This window comes from Haemorhous mexicanus, chromosome 11 (assembly GCF_027477595.1).
Source record: "Haemorhous mexicanus isolate bHaeMex1 chromosome 11, bHaeMex1.pri, whole genome shotgun sequence".
Classification (NCBI taxonomy): Eukaryota; Metazoa; Chordata; class Aves; order Passeriformes; family Fringillidae; genus Haemorhous; species Haemorhous mexicanus.
The window spans coordinates 21,650,304-21,673,192 of record NC_082351.1 but is presented as its reverse complement, the minus strand read 5'-3'; the positions used below and the strand labels follow the sequence as shown (position 1 = coordinate 21,673,192).

General features: G+C 45.0%; 1 protein-coding gene across 12 annotated transcripts in view; it reads right to left on the bottom strand.

The window, feature by feature from the left end:
* CHL1 (cell adhesion molecule L1 like) overlaps window positions 1-22,889 on the bottom strand; it is a 132,546-nt gene that overhangs the window by 23,981 nt on the left and 85,676 nt on the right. For 9 of the 12 annotated variants that reach the window (XM_059856842.1, XM_059856832.1, XM_059856840.1 and 6 more), the window contains 11 exons: window positions 22,179-22,301; window positions 20,757-20,927; window positions 18,937-18,984; window positions 17,005-17,125; window positions 13,671-13,855; window positions 7,804-7,935; window positions 6,636-6,773; window positions 4,897-5,008; window positions 4,085-4,251; window positions 2,403-2,568; window positions 1,139-1,263 (listed from right to left, as the gene is read on the bottom strand). In XM_059856842.1, coding sequence (XP_059712825.1) covers window positions 1,139-1,263; window positions 2,403-2,568; window positions 4,085-4,251; window positions 4,897-5,008; window positions 6,636-6,773; window positions 7,804-7,935; window positions 13,671-13,855; window positions 17,005-17,125; window positions 18,937-18,984; window positions 20,757-20,927; window positions 22,179-22,301 — 1,488 coding nt within the window. The remainder of the gene's footprint in view (window positions 1-1,138; window positions 1,264-2,402; window positions 2,569-4,084; window positions 4,252-4,896; window positions 5,009-6,635; window positions 6,774-7,803; window positions 7,936-13,670; window positions 13,856-17,004; window positions 17,126-18,936; window positions 18,985-20,756; window positions 20,928-22,178; window positions 22,302-22,889) is intronic. The other 3 variants (XM_059856839.1, XM_059856841.1, XM_059856843.1) reach the window with 1 other exon arrangement.

Sequence of the window (22,889 nt, the reverse complement as noted above, 5' to 3'; positions counted from 1 at the left end):
CCCTGATCACAAAAACCTGAATTTTTCACTTGGAAAATACCAGAAGTTGTTAATTCACCAAGACCCTTCTCATATGCAATATACAAGGGAAAAGAGCACAAAACTGTTTTTCTTCTTCTGCAAAGCACCTTTTAAAAAAAGAATAAAATGCTTTATGAAACTTTCATAAGTGAAGTAACGAATAATCTACAAACATTTTGAATTATACAGCACTGAAGGACACAGCACCATAAATAATGTGCACAGCATCTTCCTAATTTACTATTTACTGAAAAATATCACTTCTTTCAAGTGGAAAAACATCTTGAAGGGCAGATTGACTTATTTCTTGCTGCAATCACTGCCAGTAATAAATACAAATGTAAAATGAAGCAAAAATAAATGTAATTAAAATGATGCAAAACTGTCAGAGAATCATAAAATCACAGAATGGTTTGGGTTGGAAAGAACCTTAAAGATTATCTAATTCCAGCCCCCCTGCCACAGGCAGGGACACCTTCATCTAGACCAGGCTTGCCAAAATTGTGACCACAAAGCAGAATTTTGGCTGCTGCCCTTGGGTGCAACGGGTGCACAGCACTCCACAAGTTCATCCTCTTAATTCCAAGGGGTCCTTCAGGGAGGGATGCACGTGGTGAGGATGCTCTCAGAAAGCCAAGCTTCTGACCCAGGGGGTCAAGGCTCTTCTCTCTGCCCCTGGACAGTCATTCATGCTCAGCTGACAAATAGAATTAATTCCTTTTAGGTGCTTAACCAGCACTGATCTTCTGAGGATCTGCACATCCAAATATTGGCCTGATGGCCTTTAAAAACACAGTCCAATTCTTGTCAAGGACTGGCCAAGGACTTCAAAGCAGCAGCAGAACCATCCTTAGTATGCTCTTACTCCTTCCAGCCTGGGCAACTCCTGCAGCCACTGAGCTGAGGAAAAAATGCTGCCTCACCTTGCTACAGCAAAGATGAAAATAAATCGAGTTTGTGTCAGCACCACCATTCCCAGAGATAAGGGACAGCACAGCTGAGCCTAAGGAGTGAGAGGCTCTGAAATTGGGTTATTGAGGCTCTGTGAAAGGAAGCAAAGAAGTGCTGCAGTGGCAATTCCTGCTGCAAGGAGCTGCAGCAGGAAAATCGACCTTACCCAGAACGATCAGCTGTGCCTCAGCCTCAGCAGTGTCCAGGGCAGTTCTGGCCACACACCTGTAAACTCCCTGATCCTCCAGGAGAACACTGGATATGAACAGGGTATCCCTGTCCAGAATTATCCTGCAAAGGGAAAAAAAAAGAAGGTAATAAGGATGAGAAAAATATGTGAAATGAGTGTGACACACAGACCTTGTTCCCTGAAAAATCATTCACAATGGAACTTGGCACTGGGCACTTGCATGAAATAGCTGCACACTGGGCCTGCTACATTAAAATGTAATTGTGGCTCTGCTCTGCACTGTGCTGAGGAGGATTATTTGTATTTTGTGGCAATTTAGCCTCCGTGGCTGGAGGCTGGCCTGTCAATCCTGCTCTGAAAAGCAGCACGTTGAGATGCGCTGGATGGGCGTCTGGGCCATAGGATTTTGGCACGTCATTAATGAGACAAATATATGGGGTTTGTGATGGGGTTTTTGCAAGATCGAGGGAAACTGAGCATTCCCAGGGCACTTGTGTCATGTCCAAAGCAGCAGGGAAGATGCCAAGAATCCAAGGCCATGGGCTCCATGGCAGACATGGAGTTTCCATGGCACTGCCTCTCCATCCTACGAGGGCCCAGCAGGATTTTCAGCCTCTCCACTATTTAGGAAATCATCTCTTGCCTGTGGTAATTAATAAAGACATCTGATTTCCCCCTGGGGGACCCCTCTATGGAATAAAGGCTGAGCTCCAGCCCCTGAGGTCAATGGAAACCCAAAAATAGGGCAAAATTCAGCCTGCCAATCCTAAACTCATACATAGGAAAGATTCATGGCAGAATCCCTGAAACCTGTTTACCATCACTTCAACATTGCAAAGACTTTGTTTTGGCCAAATAAGTGCAAACTACAAGAAAGTACTGGTTCCACTGAAGTGGAGAAACAACCTGCACTGGGGTCAGGGTTGTGGTTTTGGGTTGGGCCAACATTTATATTATACATAAAAATACAGATATGTATTATGTATATATTAATAAATAACTTTATATTCTGCTATGGTAACAGAGTTAATAAACCCAAACCCATCTGGCTCGAAACTCACATTGCTGCATTTATATTTAGATGTGTGTAAAATGCAGATCTACTCACACGGAGAATTCTTTGCAGACATAAATTTGCATTTCAAGCTATTAAGGCTCATGTTTAATGAAACTCCAGCTCCAGCACCACATCAGATTATCCAGCTGAGATCAAGAACAGCCTTGTTCCTTCCCTACTCACCTGCCACCTTCCGTGCTGTTGACTGGCAGCTCATCTCCATCCTTCCTCCAGGATAATTTAAAACTGTGTTTCAAGTGGGGATCATACTCAGCCTGGCATTTCAATAAAATGGAATGTGATTTCAGCACTCGGGGGTTCTTCGGAGTAACAACAACTTTTGTAGCATCTGATTGATCACAGAAGAACACTTTGATTAGCTGAGAGAGGGGCTATTACATCAAATTTTCACCAAGCACTTCATCTACACAAATCAACCTCAGGAGCAACAATCAAGTCTTTTTTTTTTTGTTATTTATACAAACATTTCAAGTGAAGGATGGTGGGGTTTGAAATAAGTATTTGCCAAGATTTCTTTTTTTTTTAATCTTGAAACATTTTTTTTATGTTCAAACATTTTTTTATCTTGAAAAATTTTTTAGTTGACTCCAAACCAAAGAGCTCCAGGGAAAAAAAAAAAAATCCACTAAAAAAAAGTTACAGGTGAAAATCCTTGTTAGCAGCTTGTCATGAAATGGATGATAAAAAAAAAGAAAAGGCTTGAATATGATTTTTATGTCTAATTGCCATTTGAATTAAGCTTTGGCAATGATCCAAGAAAAATTACAAGCATATTAAAGTCAAGTGAGAAAAAATTATTGCAATCAAGTTTGTTCTTTTAATTGACTATAATCTGAATGTAGAAACAGATGAATAAGTAAGAAGAAAGCGCTTAGCTGAATTTATTTCTGCAGTGAAACGTTGCTCTGTGAGAATTTCATTGTACATTTTCATGTTTATTATCACTGTAAAATTCCCAAAGCCAAGGGAGTGGGTGGAAATGGAACACAATGAGTGAGCTTCTTCCTCAAGTTTGTCACAGCAAACCTACATCAGAGAGCTTTGCTAATTGAGTATTTAAGGGTGTTTGGTTTTTTTAATTGGCAAGCCCTAAATGCTAAGCAAATTTGTAGAAAACCCACTAAATGCCACCTGTGTGCCCAACAGGAGCTGCCCACTGCCATCACACCCTCCAGGGAAAACCCCTCCTGCCAACCAACCACACAAATCCCTTAAAGCAGAGCTGCAGCACAAAGGATGGGGTCTAAAATTTATCAGGAAACACATCTGAGGGTTTTTATTTGCTCAGTTTAAAAATATTTCTCAACAAACAGGCAAAAGCCCAGTGCAAAGTCCTTCAACGAGCAGCACCCTGCAACGTGTTTGGTGGGAGTTAATCCAGTTTGGGATGTGCCTTCTGATCAACAAATGGGAAGGAATTTTAGGGGAGGGAACCCCACAGCTGAGGGAGAAGCAGGAACACATCTGGATCATCAAGGACCCCCACCAAGCCCAGGAGCACAGGGTCAGCCAAGAGCCTGCCCTGAGTGTAGCAGGGCAGTGACAAAAAGGAGGGAAAGTCCTTTCAAGATAATGTGTAAATGCAAGTTTTTGGTGGCTTGTGCAGCTTCTGCAAGCATCCAGAAGAAAATGAGCACCATGTGAGAATATGGGGAATTCCAGCTGAAAAGTTAAAGGCTATATTAATATATATATGAGACCTGTGGCAATTTCAGATTGTAATATCCAGAGAACTCCTGAAGTCACAGAATAAATCTTTACCCTGGACTGAATATTCACTGCTTCCTGAAAAACTGTAGACATAAAATCTTAGCAGCTATGAAATTTTTTTTTTCTTTTCTCACCTCTTATGTCCAGATTAGCAGTGATTGCTCTTTTCCCCACAGAATTTGCAGCCCAGCAGGCATAGGACCCCGAGTCCTCCTTCCTGGTGTCCCTGATCTCCAGGGTGCCATTCTTGTTTAACTCGTAGCGAAACGTTGAAAGGGGCTCTATGCTGTCATCCTTGGTCCTGAGGGTGATGGAAACAGGCCTGGGTTACTGCAGGAAGTGTCAGTTTGTGGTTAGGGGTTATTGCAGGGGAATTTTGGGACTCAGCTTTGCCACTGAGCAATTAAAGTCAGGATTAGTGCAGCAAACCATAAAGTTCTGCACATCAAATCCACAGGGAGAGAGTCTAAAAAGTTCTCTAAAATACTCTGTCCTTAATCTACAGCTGCCTCCTGCAATTTTATTGCACCTGTCACCTGCTGTGACAGTCCTGTGATTTCCAAGCCTGTGGAAGCATGTCCAGGTAAATGTGTTCTGTAAGTCACTGCGTTTCCACCTCAATAGTGTGTCCAAACTTGAAGGGCCAACATTAAACTGATGAAGCTGCAGCAGGATTTGGCTATAAACAGCATGGTTTTGCTTAATGTGTAGCCTGGCATTTGTGTCAAACAGGTATTGGGGACTTCCAGGAACTCTTTTTTTCCAAACCAGTTCTTCAGAATTCTTAAAAGCCCATTTCAACACAGAGAATTTCCATTATATACAGGTTTGTTGCAAATTTCTATTTTTAACTCCATAGAAATAATAACTAGCAGACTTTTCAAACCTGGGGAAGCCTGCAGGAACTTGTTTCACATGAAAAAAAACCCAGTTTCCAGCATCTTACCATCTGACATCTGCTGCAGGTGAGGCAAAGATGTCACAGTGCAGGAAGGCGCTGTAACCCACGACCGTGGCGTAGTTTTCCCCATCTGGGGTCAGGATCAGGGGGGCAATATCTGCAGGAGAGAATTCAAGGTGAGCAGCACTGCATTTCAGAACTAGGAACATAAATACTGGCTCTGTATCCTGCCCTTTTCCAGCAAGGGTGAGAGGCTGAGGTGTTTAATGGGAATTTCACAGCTGTTTGGAAGAGTCACACTGAGCAGCTGAGCTCTCAGAAGCTCCACTGACAGATTTAACAGGGGTTTGCTGCTGGACATGGCAGAAATGGAAACATCCAGGAGAGAAAATAGACCCAGTTCTGCTGCCTCCAAAGATGTCTTTTATTAAATAAATTCCCGTCACTCCCTTTCTTCAAGAAACAGACTGAGCATCACAACTGAAATCAAAGATTAAAAATACACTTAATAACTCAAAACCAGCATTGTGGCCACAATTCAGTTTCACTGTGTTTGAATTCAAGTTTTTGAACCCAACCACAACCCCATTTTTAAGAAATATCAAAACTCAGGAGTGCCTGTGCTAAGCACAGGACACTGCCCATGATAAAACCTGGTGCAAAAATCTGGACAACATGTCTTAAAATATGGAGCTAGTCCAAAGGAACCATGAGATGCCCATGACCAGCAATGAAACCACGGAACCCAAAGGCACCATGAGATGCCCATGACCAGCCAAAGAAACCAAGAGGAACCCAAAGGAACCAGGAGGAGCCCAAATGAACCATGAGGAGACCATGACCAGCCAATGAAACCATGAGGAACCCAAAGGCACCATGAGATGCCCATGACCAGCCAAAGGAACCAAGAGGAACACAAAGGAACCATGAGGAGCTCAAAGGAACCATGAGGAGCCCATGACCAGCCAATGAAACCATGGAACCCAAAGCAACCATGAGAAACCCAAAGGAACCATGAGATGCCCATGACCAGCCAAAGGAACCACAGAACCCAAAGGCACCATGAGGAACCCAAAGGAACCATGAGGAGCCCATGACCAGCCAAAGAAACTTTGGAACATAAAGGAAACAGGAGGAACCCAGAGGAACCAGGAGGAAACCAAAGGAACCATGAGATGCCCATGACCAGCCAAAGAAACTTTGGCACATAAAGGAACCAGGAGGAACCCAGAGGAACCAGGAGGAACCCAAAGGCACCATGAGATGCCCATGACCAGCCAAAGGAACCATGGAACCCAAAGGCACCATGAGGAACCCAAAGAAACCATGGAACCCAAAGGCACCATGAGGAACTCAAAGGCACCATGAGGAACTCAAAGGCACCATGAGGAACCCAAAGAAACCATGGAACCCAAAGGCACCATGAGGAACCCAAAGGCACCATGAGGAACCCAAAGGCACCATGAGGAACACAAAGGAACCATGGAACCCAAAGGCACCATGAGGAACCCAAAGGCACCATGAGGAACCCAAAGGCACCATGAGGAACTCAAAGGCACCATGAGGAACCCAAAGAAACCATGGAACCCAAAGGCACCATGAGGAACCCAAAGGCACCATGAGGAACCCAAAGGCACCATGACATGCCCATGACCAGCCAATGAACCCAAAGGACCCATGAGGAACCCAAAAGACCCACGAGGAGCCAAAGCCCCAGGCTGCTGTGAGGACTGAGCTGGGGTTGTGGACGTGCTCTCTGGGAGGGGACAGCCTGGGGCACTCACTGAGGACGTTGACGTTGGCGCTGGCCAGGATGGTGCCGTGCTTGTTGGTGGCCTCGCATTGGAACACGGCGCTGTCCTGCAGCTGCAGGTTGGTCAGGCTGATCTCCCGGGTGGAGATTCTCCCTCGGAAGGTCCTGCCTGGAAAACACCAGATTGTGTCAGCAGCTGGAGGAGCACCCTGCTGGGGAGCTCCCCGGCTCTCCTCACTGCTTGGAAGGCAAAGGAAAGAACATCTTGAGGATCCAGCCAAAACCGTGCCCAACAGCTGGTGAGTTCCAGGGCTCTGCCTTTGCCAGTGGTCCCATGGCCTGAGGGAAGTGCTCCAGAGCACCAAATCCCAGTAAATTCACCACAGAGATATTGGAAATGATAATAATAGTGCTACACCAGGGCTCCCCAGCCACCTGGGCTTACTCAGAAGCACAAAGGAGCCCTTGAGCTGTCCCAGATCCCCAAAAGATGGGAGAGTTACTGGGCAGCACCTCAAAGGTACCACAGCCCCACATGTGCAGTGTTCACCACCAACCTCTTCAAGAATCCTATTTAAATATTAGTTTATTTAAGTAAATCAACAATTCATAGCTAAAGAGCTGCCAAAGCAGATATCACTCGGCGTGTTGGGACTTGTGGGTCCCCTCAAACCAGGTGATACAGAGGCACACTGTCACCATCGTATTTTCTTAAAAATCCTTTCACCAGGATTTCTTCTCCTGGGAAGCTGAGAAGCCTCAGAGAGAAATGAAAACAATAATTATCTGATTGCTTCTGCGTTTTGCTGTTCTGGAATGTGGCTTGGACATTGTTTACCAACTGGTCACTGTTAGATTGGTTTAATGTGAATTGTTTGGACTTAATGACCAACCATGGTCAGGCTGTGTCGGACTGAGAAGAGAGTCACAAGTTTTTAATTATCATTCTTTGTGGCCTTCTGGCTGTACCCTTTCTCTATTCTTTAGTATAGTTTTAGTATGGCATAATAATATAATATAATATAATATAATATAATATAATATAATATAATATAATATAATATAATATAATATAATATAATATAATATAATATAATATAATATAATATAATTTCGCTTTTTAAGAACATGGAGTCAGAGTCATCATTTCCTCCCTGTCACAGGGGACCCAAAAGGAGCAGCCTGGCCCCTGCACCTACCATCGATGGGCATCCCATTGAGCTTCCACTGGATGCTGGGCTCGGGGTTCCCGATGGCCTCGCACAGCAGCACCAGGTTTGTCCCCACGCTGTAAACCCCACCCTCGGGCTTCTTCAGCCACTGGGGAGGCTCTGGGAAAAGAGACAGAGCAGGGATCAGCTGATGCCTTTTTGGGACAACCTAAGAACAGGGGCTAAACTTAATTAAGGCAATAAAAAGCTGTTCTATTTATTGAAGGCCTGCAGGTACGTTTAGGGCAGCCCCAGGGGCTGCACCCAAAGATGGGTGATGGGTCAGGGTTTGCACGCTTTGATAAGTTTGGTCCATTTGCATTTTGGGGGTTCATCTGCCAATTCCAGCTCCAGCTAATGAAGTCACTGACCCCAGGTTTGCTCCCCCAACTCACTTTTGTTCCCATCTCTGGGCCCTGAGGCAGTGAGGGGTCCTTGGCTGCCAGGCCTGGGGAGGAATTGCTGTGTCTGCCCCAAATGGGGAAGCAGCAGCTCCCACTGAGTGTGGAGTTTGGAGTTACACACTAAAGAACTGCAGGGTTACAAATGGGTGGAAATAGAAAAGCTGAAACCCTGAGGCACCACAATCATAGCCCAGTGTGTGCCTCTGCTGTTGCTGGGATTCTCCAGGAGATGGCAAACGCCACCAACACTTCCCAGCCCTGCTCACAGCCCATCCATCCCGTGGCTGAGCTGGATTCCTCGTATTCCCGTGTAAAGGAAAGGTGAAATTGGCATCAGCACCTGCCAGTGCTGTCCTGCAGGCTGGGTGGGTGCCAGGCAGGGTGGAGGAACGGGGAGTGCTCATCCAAGAGGGAAATGAATGCACAGAGAGGGAGAGGCTGGGAAGGAGGCAATGGGTCAGCATTTCCAGAAGGACCCTCAGATGTGATTTATGAATTAAGGTGAGACTATTTCAACAAGACAAACAAGGTGGGAACACCCACCCAGCTCGAATTCCCCTCCATAGGCACGAGCAAGTGGCTCCCATCACCTTCCCTGGGAACTGACAGAGCTCCAGGACAGCATTGATCCACTTTGATCCACCTGCCCCTCTCCCTGCACTGGGGAAATGCACCATCACCTTGATTTCCTGTTTTTCCATGCTGTATTCAGACCAGAGGCTGATCCATACCACATTTAGCAATTCTGTTATGGCTGGGGATGAGTGGTTTGGGTGCGCACAGGGTGGTGGTAGAGGAGCAGCCATGTGCTGCTGCATTCCCCTTGCTCGGGGAAGCTCTGGGAAAACTGTGCTCTGCAGAGCAGCCCCTGAGCATCAGGTACCCAAACCTCGTGTGGAGCAGACATCCATAATGAGGGAAGGGAAATGAAGGGGAGAAAAAGGGAATTTATCTCATAAACGCTTAATTCTGACTGAACACAGGTCCCTGAGGCCTCAGTGGGCAGCCACAACCCAAACCACAGCCTTGAATTCATCACTTCCCCTTGAAAGGCACCAAACTTTGAGATTTTAACACCAGACCTGGCACTGCCTCTTCTGCAAGTGCTGGGAAGATCACTGGGTCTCTTTCCCTATTAAAAGGTGAGGTAATGTAGGGAAAACCTGAGGATTCATTAGTTAATGCTCATAAAATGCTTTGAAGATTACCAGAGCTGTTGCTTGGTAATACAGCAACAGATGCTATCAGTGAGATATGCTAAAGCAAAACATCACTGCTCACATTCACACAGACTTTTTAAAAAGCCACCCCTAAAGTGGGGGGCATTCCCACAGCCAGACCAGCATTCCCACAGGAGAGCACCCAGGAATGGTTTAATTAACATAAAAAGGCTGAAGTCAAATTCAAACCACTAAAGCTTATTTAAAATGATAAAATCATCCCTCTTCCTTCACACAGCAGGGATTTTTCTACCAACATCCTCACTCAGTGCTTCTTCCCATCCCACAGTGACATGACCACATCTGCTCAGCTTCCTGGTATTTGGCTCCAGGGAAAAACTCTGCAAACACCAGAAAATTTTGGTTTTGCAGCTCTTTTGTCTTCTCTCTCATATACACCATGGTTTCACCAGGAAAAGATGAGTCAAAGGCAAGGAGGTGAAAAGGTTTGTAGCAGTCCTGATTAAATTGCTGGTTTGGAATTTTTCCTGTAAATCTGCCACCAGCTGAGACAGGATATTTCCTTGGTTGGGAGACACCAGGCACAGGCTGAATAAAAACCACCTGAAGGATCCTTCCTATCTCCACCTGTGCCCACACTCTGGAGCTGTGAGCTGATATTTGATGCCACTGCTCCCCGTTTTCAGCTCTGGAATTGCTGTGGGTGCTCCAAGGAACTGAAGAGGCTGTGAAGTCAGAGGCAATGAGATCTTGCCAGGTGTGAAATGCAATTTCACAGAAAGGCTGAAGAACCTCTTTGCCACGTGGCAGATGTGCTATACCACTTAAAGCATACAAAATATCACAAAATAGACACATTTTTAGCAACTACAAAATCCAGGGGTTGGATAATCAAATAGTTAATCTGGAATGGCAAATATTTCACTGCACCATTATTCTTCCTGGTAGGAGTTATCAGTTTGCTCCTCCTCCTGACTGATTTATGTGTTTATGGGAAATACTGACAGACCCAGAAATGAAAAGGATCTAAAATGGGCATCTCCAACAGAATCCAAAATACCCACAAAGGGTCCAGTCCTTCCCCTCAGCCTCTCCCACTGTTTTCCCCATGAGCAGAACAAATTTGGGACATCTAACCAGCTTCAGTTTAACTCTCCCCTGTCTTCCATCACCCCCAGAGAACCTGGTAGAGAATCTTCCACTTCTCTGAAGGCTGTTTTGCATTCCCCAGGTGTAATTTCTCCTAAATTAAAAGATATCTATATTTTTTTCCCCAAATGCCATGACTTTGAGCCCTGTGACTTCCCCTGCTGCTTCTCCTGACCTTTCCTGAAGTTGTAAATCTGCTTACTTTAGGTGAGGCCCTCTCAGTTCTCAGCAGTCTCTCACAAGAACACTTTTCCTTCTGTTTTCCAGGATGATTTTTGCCTTTTCTGCCAGACTAACACTTCCCAGAGATGTTCCTCCTCCCAGCCAGTGCATTCTCCCAATAAACCTGAGCAGGCATTTCCCAGCCTGTGCTGATGAGGCCAATCGGGGCTGCCTGGTGAGAGCTGCTCTGTGCTCTGCTTACTGAACCCATCCTTTCTACCCCACACCACTTTCCCAATTTGTCAAGTTCTCTTCAAATTCTCCTCCCAAGGGCTGGGAATCCATCCCACCCAGGGCCAGCAGCAGCTGCTGTGGCCACCTTGGGCTCTGCATCCCTGCTGGAGCAATTTCCCAGCGAAACAGAAAGCTTGAGCCTGATTCCAACACCCAGTTCTGCTTCTGCTTCCCATTAATTTAATCTCTTTTCTTTTGCTCTGGCTGAGTAATAAAAGTATTATGAGACATAACTGCAAAGGCCCTTAGCTATTACGTTATTACTATAATTAATCATTATATTGTAACAATTACTTCGATTAAACCCCACCTAGAAGCCTCAGTGGAGATCAAAGTAACTTTAGATCATTATGATCCTGCAAGATTTGAAGGTTATATGTTCATTTTCTGTCGGGTTTGGTGAATTACAAACCACAACCAAATAAATGCTTGAAGTCAAAACAATTTGTGGGCTTGCTTTGCTGTTTTTTTAAAAATAATTCTCTCTGATTTTAATAACAACAGTGGGGTTTTTGTGTCTGCTCAGGTATTCCAGGCTACATCTTCCCTTGCAAAGAGAGATTAAAATGCTCAAACAGTCAAACAATTTGCTTGCTGAATATTTTCATATGGTTGGTAATGACTGCCTGAATCTTTGCCCTCAGACTCGGTAGGATTAGGAAGTGGGCTGCATGCAAATATCATTAAAACTGGTGTTTAGAAGGGTGGGTTGGTTTGAGGTCCTCAAATACCAGATAGCAGAACAGAAAACGTGGCACAGTGACAGAAAAATCCTGATTTACACCCCAGCACTCCACTGAGGATGGCTGGAGGTTAATAACACATAATTTTTCTTCCATATTTAATTTTCTTCTCCCTGCATGCATCCTGGGAGAGGAACCTGTCAGGTGTGAGGAGCCCAGCACCAGCTCCCTGAAGCCTCCTGGAATGAATGCTCAGGATGTGCCCTTGAGTGTGTTCACAGGAATCCTGCAGGAATGATGAACGTGTCCAGCTCTGATTAACGACAGCCACATTTGCTGCTCAGGAATTGTAGAAGAGAGCAGGGCTTGGGCTCAGGTTTACCTTGATACCTTGGATGTGAGGGGACTCCCAATAGGAAGAATCCCTGCTGCTGACAGGAGCCTCCTTTAGTTACACACATGGAAAATGGATTTATTAGCAATGGGAAAAGGATTTTTTTTTTGTTGCAATGGCTGGAGTGGGATTATTTCCTTCTTTTCTCTTTTTCTAAGCTCTTATTTGTTAATAAGCAAAAATAACTATTTGCCAGGAAGTTTTCCTTCCTCTGGAAACTGTGGGAGAAGAAGGTCAATATTCTAAACTGCAAAATTAATGTTATTTCTCTGGTATTTTAGTTTTTGCAGCTCCTGCAATTTCTTTGAAGGAAATCGATTTTTTGCAGCCCAGAAAATCATAGCCAGATTGTTAAAATATTCTGCTACAGCAGAGATGCTCCAAACCATCTGGAAGGATTTCTAGGAGTCAGCACTTCCCCTCCATCCCAGCTGAGAACCTGCCATGGCCTGGGATCCTCCTCTGCCCCACTCCCAGCAAGGGGACGAGGAGTGCAAGGACAAGGTTGGGTTGGGGGAATGGAGAGGACTCATCAGCCACTGGGAGAAAATCTTTTCCTCAGCTGCTGAGCAGATGCAGAGCAGGGAGCTCAAAGTGCTCTTCTCCTGCCAGAAATCTGGTGACCACAGAGGGATGAGGAGCCCTGATGAAAATGAAGCCCTTGGAAGGTTCTAGCAGGGTAAAACTGCCAGGGATTTATTTTATTTTTTAAGTGCAGAGCAGAGGTCGGAGCATTTTTCATCAGGCAAATGTTCTCAGTAAGTTTTTCAGCTGGGCCTCAGGATTCTCAGTCTGTAGCTATTTGTGGGCAGAGAAAGTGACAGAGAGAGCTCTTGGTTCTGCAACAACTCCTCAGAGCTCTGCTGGCTCCTGGGAAAGGGCAACTCCACCTGATGCACACCTCAGGGTTTGGGGAGCAGGAGAAGGGAAAAAGGAGCCCTAGGTACTCATTGAGGTGACAAAAAGGGTCATAGTTCCATTTTTTTAACTGATAAAAAATAGTAGAAAGCATCTTTTTTACTTTGTTTCACAGGTTTTGTGATACTTTTCAGGGATGCCAGAAAACACTCCCAGCTCAGGTTGTGCCTGTTCAAAAGTCACAGCAAGGGAACAGCTGAAGGGGACAAGGGGTGGTACTTTGTCTGCAAACTAAATTTTCACAGCCCTCCCTTTGGAAACCAAAGAAAGGGACTTGAGCTAAATAACCCTCTGATCCAGCCCAGCATAACCATTTTCACAGTTTTTAAGAGCAAAGAGAATAATCAGATCTTTCTTCTGAACTTCAGCTTAGCACCAGACATTTCATCAACATCTCTGCCATCTTTAAACTACTGAACCTGCTCACATATTTATATTCTCCTCTGCTTTTTAAGGCCTTCATGGTTCAGGGGAAAAAACCAAAGGGCATTATTTACATTTTTTGTTGCTGTTGTTTTAGAGGTTCTACTTTGTGCAAACCTTCCCAAACCCAAGAAGCTGGCATGGATTGGTGCAGTTGCTTGAGTCCCATTAACAAAGAGCCTCCATCACCTCCCTTTCCCCACCTTTTAGTCCCAAACCAATAATTTTAGTAAAGAGTACTGAGCACCTTCCACATGCACGTGGAACTCGTGCCTGGCCCTGCCCATGGGGTTGCTGGCCGTGCACTGGTACGTCCCCTCATCAGCTGCTGTCACTTGCTCAATCTTCAGGGTCTTCCCAAAGTTCTCTGTCTCTGGCTCATCCTTGGGCATGTTTCCTGTCACCTTCACCCAGCTGAGGTGAGGAGTTGGGCTGAGAACAAAGAAAGAAAAAGATTTTGAGTTGAACACAAGAAGCTGCTGTGATGCTTCCCGTGGCAGAGCTGCTGTTCACACCCAGGGTGTGGGAGGTGCTTTTAGAGGATTTTGAGCTTTTAAAGCTTTGAAAACTCTGGGGCTACCTAAGGGTTAAACTATACAGCTGCTCTGCTGCTCCTTGTTCTGCACAACCCCTGTGAGTGGGATTTTCACCAGGGCAAAGCTGCATTCCTTGGATGTGCCTTGGCAGGGACAGTGGGAGAAGGGCTGGAGCTCCCTCCTGCCCAAAAGGGCACCTGAGGACAGCCAGACTCCACTGCAGTGCTGAAATGCTCCTGCCATCCCTAGAAAGAGCCAGAAGTGACACAGAACTGGGGACAGACATTGTTGGTGACCCCAACACTCACAGGACAGGCGGCCACAGCGCCAGAGCTGCTCCTCCTGTGCCCATCCATGCCCCTGGCTCCAGGCAGGAGGCTCAAAGCCCCAGGCACCCAGGAATTCTGGTGTTCCACCAGCCCTGCAAACATCCCATTGCTCCCTCCCAGAGCCCTCATCCCACTCTTGTCCCAAAGCCAGCTCCAAGGCCATGCCCTGCCGACACTGCCACTGCTCAGGGTGTAAATCTTTAAAAAGTGACAGATTGGAAATGCCCCTAATTCCCTGTTTTGCAGTCGGGTGCCCCTGATCTGAGTTCCTTGAAATCCACTTCCATGGTCTGTGGACATTTGGCAGGGTGGACTGGCAGAGATGTAAGCAAAGCTGATCGTTTTTCTGCTGAAAATGGGAATTTTAGCAAAGACAAAATAACGTTTTATTCTAAGAGTTGCATTTTTGAAGGATTTCAATGAAAGGTGTGCTTGGTGATAAGACAAAGAAGTACTTTGTGTTCTTTCAAAAGTCACTGCTTAAAAAAACCCCCTTTTTTGTAAAAAAAAAAATAATTTTCTAAAGAGTTTCCTGGAAAATTTAGAGTGAAACAAAAATATTTTTTTCTTTTTACCTTTTTCCAAAGGGACAGAAAGACTTTTCTGGCTTTCTCTTTCTGTATCTGATATTCATCCTTGCACATCAAATTTCATATCTGAGTATTTCCAAGTGGATTTCCCTATTAAAACCCCTTGAAAACCCTCTAAAATCAGAGCTGTGCCTTTGGGGAGGTTTGTGGGCTGGCAGATTCACTTGGTGGGAGTGAATTAGACAAGGAAATGTTGCAACAGGGAAGCAAAACTCACTGCAGATACCTGGAGTGAATCCAACAGAGACAAGTAATTCACCTCCTTTCAGGAATGCCAACTCAACTCCCTGCCAGCTTCCACCAGCAATGCCCTTTCAAGCCCATATGGAAAAAAACAAAATGCCCTAAACGTGTGCAGGCAGATAAATATCCTGACTTTGGGATTTTATGGAGGGAACAGGATTGCAGAGCCTTTCATGGAATTATCTGGGAGTGAAGCAGAGCCTGCAGCTCCACGTCCAGCACTGGGGACGGTGATTTAAAGCTCTGCTCTGCACAAAGCCCTGCCCAGCCAAACCAGAGGGACTCTGCTCTCACTGGGGGGTCAGTGGGGACACAGATTCTCTGGGTTTGTGCTGGCAGCTCAGACTGTGCAGTGACAGGCACAGGGGACAAACTGGGACACGGGGAGAGCAAAGCAGGGCTCGTGGCTGGGCGAGCTGGAGCAGCAGCAGCAGCCTGAGAAGGGAATCACAGCTCCTTCTCAGGGTGGAACTCAACATCTATTTCCCAGCCCCTTTCCTTACTTTCCTCTCATTTTGTCCTGTATTATTGACAAGGAATTTGTCAGATGAAGCCATACATTATAAGCATTTCATAGCTTATTGGGTTTTAGCACATTATGTTATAAATGTTTTAAAGCTAATCATCTAAAATTACCCTTTGCAGGTCCTACTGCAATACATCTTTCATAGTTCTATTTCTCTAAAATATTTAGTCTTATTTACAAAATCAATTTTTAAAACTTATTTCTCTCTCAACAATGTCTTATTCTACAATATTTTAAAATCAGCATTTCTTATCTCAAAATTTGTATATAAATACATACTATATGAACTTTTTTCAAGTTCAAGACAAGAACTTGTCTACAAGTCTTTAAGACTTCTCTACAAATATTCATTTCCCACAGAAATTGTCCTTTATGATTTCCCACCATAAAGCAGCTATTTTAACCCTTCCCTCTATTATCCTTTCACTACCTGAAGGGACTCAGCAAGGTGGGGAGAGGTTATTTAAAGGAGCTTGGAGTGACAGGACAAGGGGGGATGGCTTCACACTGAGAGAAGGTTTAGAGGGGATTTTGAAGGTTTTTTAGGAAAAAAACTCTTCCCTGTGAGGGTGGGCAGGCCCTGGCACAGGTGCCCAGAGCAGCTGGGGCTGCCCCTGGATCCCTGGCAGTGCCCAAGGTTTGAGGTTTGCCCTCTGCTGCTGGATTGACCAGGATCACACCAATACAGCTGCTGCTGGTTCACTGTACCCCTGCACAGCCATGGATTTGTTCCTCAATATCCTGTCCTTTGTGAGATCACATGGAATGAACATCCCCCATGGGAATTCTGGGTGCTGGGGAATGCACAGAGAACAGCCAGGGTCACACTCACACCTGAGCCAGCCCCTCCTGCTGAAACTGAGACTGATGATCTCCCCTCAATGGCCCAACCACTCCTTAAAGGATGTCTTGTGTTACACCACCCAAAAACTTTGTTTTTAAAAAACTGAGATCATACACCTGGAAAAACTTAAATTTTGAGCATTGAAGCAGAACTGAATTGGCAAAACCAGAAAAAAAACCAATACAGGTCATGAACAAAAGCACTGAAGCTGATGCTGATATTAGTTAGTTTCTTGACATCTCAAAAGTAGCACTACTGAAAAAAATTCAGTTTTTAAAATAGAAAAAAAAAAAAAAAAGATCCATACTTACCACACCATGGTTTTAATGACTTGTTTACAAGCTACAGCAATAACCCACTACTGCTGCCTGCACTCTGTGCTGCTTTACAGGTACAAAAAGCTCTGCACAGGAGTTGCATTTAAAACTGTTGCACAATTTGCAATATCCCTTTTTCTTTGCTCATTTCTCCCTCCAAAGGTGATTAAGTTTGTGCAGCATTTTCAGTACTCACAGCCCTTCAGCAATACACTCGAGGAGCAGGACACCTCCCTTGATGACAGTGACTGATGAGCTACTGCCAGCAGATTCAGGAGGGATCAGCAGCTTGGGCTTCCTTTCCTTGATAAAATTTGCTGAAAGATAAAATAAAACAGAAGTTAGCTGGGAAATCTCAGATATTCTTCAATAATGCCACGAACATCACTGCTGCCAGAAGGTTTCTGACAGCCATTTGTGTGCTTTCTTCTTTATTTATCTACCCTGAGAGTAATCCAGGAGCCCTGATAGCAGTCAGAAGGGAGGCACAGTGATATCAACAGGCAGCAGTGTTGGAAAACCCTTTTCCTACAGTTTTACATCCAGTTTTCCAAGCACTGGCCCTTCCTGCCACCCCTCAGGCAGTCTGACCCTCTCCATTCCTGATCTTTAGGTCCACACCTCCTTTCTAAGCACTTTTCTTCTGCACTGGCTCCATCACCTTTCAAACCTCAGGTGAAACCCCACCTTTCCTGACTTGAGCATCCCACAGAATTGTCCCTCCTGCTCCAATTATTGAATCTACAGGGATGGAGATACAATTTGTCAGGGAGACTGTAAAAATAACAAAACAAGATTGACCTGCATTTGATTCCAACAGCCCATTTGTTCCAGCCTGCCAAACAAGGGTTTGAGGATGAAAAATGCAGGGTTCAGTGGCTGCCCAGTTATCACTATCATAACAATTAGCACACTAATGAATCAGTCCCCAAATGGTGCTAGTTCTTACAAAAATTGCCAGTTATGGATGATTTGGTAAAAGACCACATAGATCTCCCTGAACCATTTTCTCATTTTTAACTTTAATTTCCCCTTGCTTTGTATCTCTGCAGATCTGTGTCACAAGTGCTCTGAGTGCAGCAGGACACGTTGGTGCCTCTGGACACTCTCACACATTTCCCATCTGCCCTCCACCTCCTGCTGCCAAAGGCAGCCAGGTCTCCTTCCCAGCACGAGTTCAGACATCCCTTGGAGGGAAGAACTGCTTCTGGAGGGGCAGCCAAGTGCACAAGCCCTGCCTGTGCTGCCCCAGGGCTCAGCTCCATGGGCAAAGTCAGGGGAGTGATGAGAGCTCTGAGTTACCCACCCCAAAACCCTCCAGGATAACCTCCTTTTCAGAAATCTCACTGCTTGTCTGGCAAAAACATCACCCAGAGGAGGCTAAAATTGGGCAATAAAAAAAAAAAAAAGACTCTTAACCAACGAAATGAAGAGTCAAGAGCTACAGAGTCTAAATTTCATGTATTTGAAACAAAAGGAGCCAGGTGGAGAATTGCAGGAATAGGCACCTGCTGCTGCAGGATATTTCCAGGATCTGCTCCACAGAGAGGGGCAGGCAAAGCACTGGGATTGGGAATGCACAGGATGAGAAGGGCTTTGCTGTACTGTCACCTCTGCTGGTGACACACAGGGCACCAGAGACAGAGCCACCTCTCACCTGGATGGAGGTGATGGGGACAGCCAACACAGCACCCAGACTCCATAAATCCACAGCCTGAGCTCCTCCTGGAGCAAGGCAGCCCCAGGCTGACCCCTGGGACATGAATTCATGGTGGCAAACCTTGCCTGTCTCATCTCAGTGTTCTTTTAACTGCCAGGAAAAGATTTGGAGCATCCAGCTCTGGCTCCTGCTCTGAATTGATAACATGAGAAACCCTGAACATCAATGTCCTCACTTCCAGCCCCTTACAAAGCTCCTTTCTCAAGGAAAAAAACTGCCTTTTTCATTAAAAGCCCTGCAGATTGCTCTCAGAAACCACAAGATGAGCCAATTGTGCTGCCTGGACTGCTGAAATCCACCCCATCACAATCAAGAGGCTTTTGTGATGTAGTTTTTGAGCAGCTCCCATTTCACCTCAGCTGGTGGAGTGTCAGTTCAAAGGCTAAAAAACAGATGGATTCAACTCACCCTTAGTAACAGCAGCGTTAGGTGAGCCTGAGTCATTAGCATGCTTTACTGAAATAAATAAAAATGACAACCAAACAAACATGCAGGGTTGAGACAGAATCAAAAGAAACCATAAATCAACCAAAACAAAACCATGCCCCTCCCCACCCCCCAATTTCTGCCCCAAAAGAAAGAAAGAATGAAAAATATAAAAGAAAGCAACAGATGAGCAGCAGAGTTTTGAAAACACAATGAAAATGCTTTAAAGATTTGTGTTATTCTGAAAAATACTTCATGGGTGATATAATCAGCATTTCATCCTTGCTATCTACAGCAATAAAAATCACTAACTATCCACAAAGAGAAATGTTATAAAATGTTATCCATTCTCTTGTTTCTTACTGCTTTTTTTTGTCCTGTTCATTTTTAATGCAGCCCCTCACCAGGCCCTTGGCACAGGCTGGAGTGGGCAATGTCCAGCTGAGTTTACAGAACCCTTTCAGTCCATGCCTCTCATCTTTTCCTGGCCCAAGTCCTGTGGCTTTGATGACAAGATGGACACACTGAAGTGGCTTTTTGGGCCACTTCCAGGGCTACCAGCAGCCAAAACCCATCTTGTTTTTCTCTAATCTCTGTGTGCAAGTGTGGGGGACTGAACCCATCTGAAAAGCCATGGAGAGCAACATTTAACTTGGATGTTTTTCTCACAATTATTGCCCCAAGATACGGTCTAAGCAAGCATTAAACACACAAAGCCACTATTACTCCTCTATCTTTTTATCCCAAAAAGAAAACTCAAAAATCACACATTAAACATGAGGGTTTCATTCATGAAGACAAAATTCTCCTTGGCTTTCTGGGCTGTGTAAGTCTGAAAGATCAGAGGCTTCAACGAACAGCTGAAATCCTAAATTCCCTACACATCATTTCATCAAGGAACTGGAAACACCTCTTGTGTTTCTGATGCTCCAGGCTGCCTGGAAAAACCTGGAAAACATCATCCTGCCAACCTCACTGCTGAGGCTGGACCAAACCAGGCCTTGCCCAGGGAAGTCCTGAAAACCCAGTGAAGCCCCATTCCTGGGGACCTGCGGGACTCAGGAGCAGCAGATTTCCCCAATGCACCCTTGGCTTTCACTGTGGGGACAGCAGGAGGAAGGACAGGGCCCTTCTGGGGTCTGACTGTGATGCCTCAGGATTTCAGCTTTTAAATTTGTACTCCTGTACTGCTTTAGTGTGTAACTCTGAACTCCACATGGAGTGTCAGCTACTGTCTTCCCATTTTGGGCAGACACAGCAATTCCTCTGCAGGCCTGGCAATCGAGGACACCTCACTGCCTCAGGCCCTGGGAAATGCAAACAACAGTGAAACTGGGGGGCAAACTCGGAGTAAATTACTTCATTACCTGAAGCTGTAATTAGAAAATTAACCCCTGATATATAAATGGACCAAACCTATAATTGTCTGAAAAACATTGTCCATCTTGGGTGTAGCCTCTGGGAGGCTTCTGACTGCTCAAGGTGTGCCTGTCAAAGGCCTGCAATAAATACCCATTTCACTCTTAATTTTGTCTAGCTTCTGTCCAAAGCAGCCATCCCAAGGCATCAGTTCCTGGTGACCCAGATGGGACAGGAGAAACTGATGCCGTGGAATGGCCACCTAGAACACAGGCCGGAGCAAAAAGCTTTTCTCAGTGAAATGTAGCCCCAAAAACGAGGTTAATAATGCAGGAAATAAACTCAGCAAGGTGCCCTGTGTTGAGAGAGCCACACATCTGCATGCACTGCTGCCTGGGGAGCTCAGAAACCTGCAGCAAACAAAGAGCTCAGCCCCCACTCACAGCGGGAAACCTTGAGCGTCATGGGCATCTTCTGCACGATGGTCCTGAGCCTGGGGAAGGCTGCAAAGCAGCAGTAGTCACTCCTGCTGTCACTCTCCTCCACGTTGGCAAAGTAGAGGTCTCCCTTCAGGCTCATGGAGACCCTTTCGTCCTGTGGGATGTGCTGCAAATCTGGCAAGGAAAAGTACTGGTGAGGTGGGGTGGGAATGGGAAAACCAGAAACGTGCTCAGACTCTGAGGGGTTTGATCTGCAGCTTGAGAGAAGCTTGGATTGATGCAAAAATACAATGCACAGACATTAAGCAGAAAAATCATAAAGCCATGTTTCTATAGTTGTAGGTGAGAATATGCCTTAAGTAAGTGAGAAACTGTACTGATAAAAGGGTGAAGGGTTTATAATGCAAGGGTGGGGTTGTATGGGATAAACTAAGAGAAGTTATGACAGAAGCACAGGTGTGTGCATGTGATAATAGCCCACTGCAGAAAAGTATCCACAGTGCAGCAGAAGTCAGTAAAGGTGATGGGTCAGAAAAGCAAAATAAACCCTGTGGCAGCTGTGTATTGGGTTAGAAAGTTCTCTATTGCCTTGCAACAAAGAACTTGTGACTACTCTGAGCTATGGCCGAGTTCTTGCTCCCCTAAAACCTCTCAGCCTCTGAGACTGATGTTTATCTGAGCAATAAATCGTTCTTAGCTTGAAAATAGTCTCATCCCTTCATTTCTAGCAGCAAATGATAAGGTGGGAACAACACAGGGCTGTTTCACCAAATGCTCCCCTCGTGTGCTGCCTTCCAGACACAGAGAGTGAAACTCTGAAGTAAAAGAGGCAGAAAATCCAGCAGAGCCAAAGGGTTATTTACCAATATTCAGTATAAAAGTGATTAAAAATATTTTTATATAATAATGTATACCTATGTAACTGATAAGGAAAAACTGATAATTAAAAAACAGAGTTATTTTGCTTCCCCAAAAGGCAGAAATTCCTGCAGAACACAAACACTGCAGAATAACAGGACAGAAGCCCACCAGAAAGTCATTACATAAACCTGGTGAATAATTTTTCCCTTAGTATCATAAATCAATCATCAATTTATGGAAAGAGGAATTATGATAACATATTGACACGTGATATCCTCTAAATGCAGGACTCCTCACCACTGACAGACTCAGCAATATATAAATTATTTGATATCTCATATTTAATGAGCTGCTGTGTCAATGCACACAACAATCTAACTTTGGGTCATTTCAGACCAGATCTCCACAATCCATTTTTTAATTTTCTTCTTCAATATCCAGATATTTCTCCCAAGCCCTTGCACAGTTACAATTCCTACCCATGACAAATCTGCAATGAAGCTTTTATGAAAGACAAATGCTTTGAGCCCCCTTGTTTGAGTGGTGCAAAACCCACTGCCTCACCAATATTCATCCAGTAGATATGCAGAGGGGGGATGCCTTTTGGGGGGTTGCAGTGCAGGATCACAGAATCTCCGTGCTCCACATCCAGAGGCTCAATTTTCTCTTTGGGGAATTTTGGTACACCTGCACAAAAAAAGCAGAGAAGTTCCTCTATTATTGGTACCTTTTGAAATTTTGCCTTTTGCTTTTCCCTTGATACATTTTCTAATAAAATATTTCCCTTCACATCATCCTTTGCATTCTCTGCCTTTAATACCAATTTTAATTTACACAGAGAAATGATGAGTTTTACTCAGAGTAGGAAATCCCTGCGTTCTGGGACACTCACAATAGGAATCCCTTCATTCACAAAATTCTTGGAGCATCCTCTCCAAAGCCAGGCACTGGATGGGGATGTTTAACACTTGTTTGTGATGTCCTGTGCTGTGCTTTGGCTTTACTTTAACACGACTCTTTACAAACACTTTCTTTAGCTCCTTTGTGCTGTCTGGAAGGGACCACTCAAGGCCAAAGGGTCCCTAAGGACAAGCCTGGCACCAAGGGCTGTGCACTGGTGGGGCCTCAGCTGGTCCCAGTGATGCCTCAGGTTTAGCTTATATATTTTTCACATTCTCTGCTGCTTTAGTGTGTGGGTCTGGGCTTCCTATTATGGGATGGTGAGTTCTGTGCACAGAGCAGGGAGACAAAACAATTCCTGCTCCAGCTGGGCAC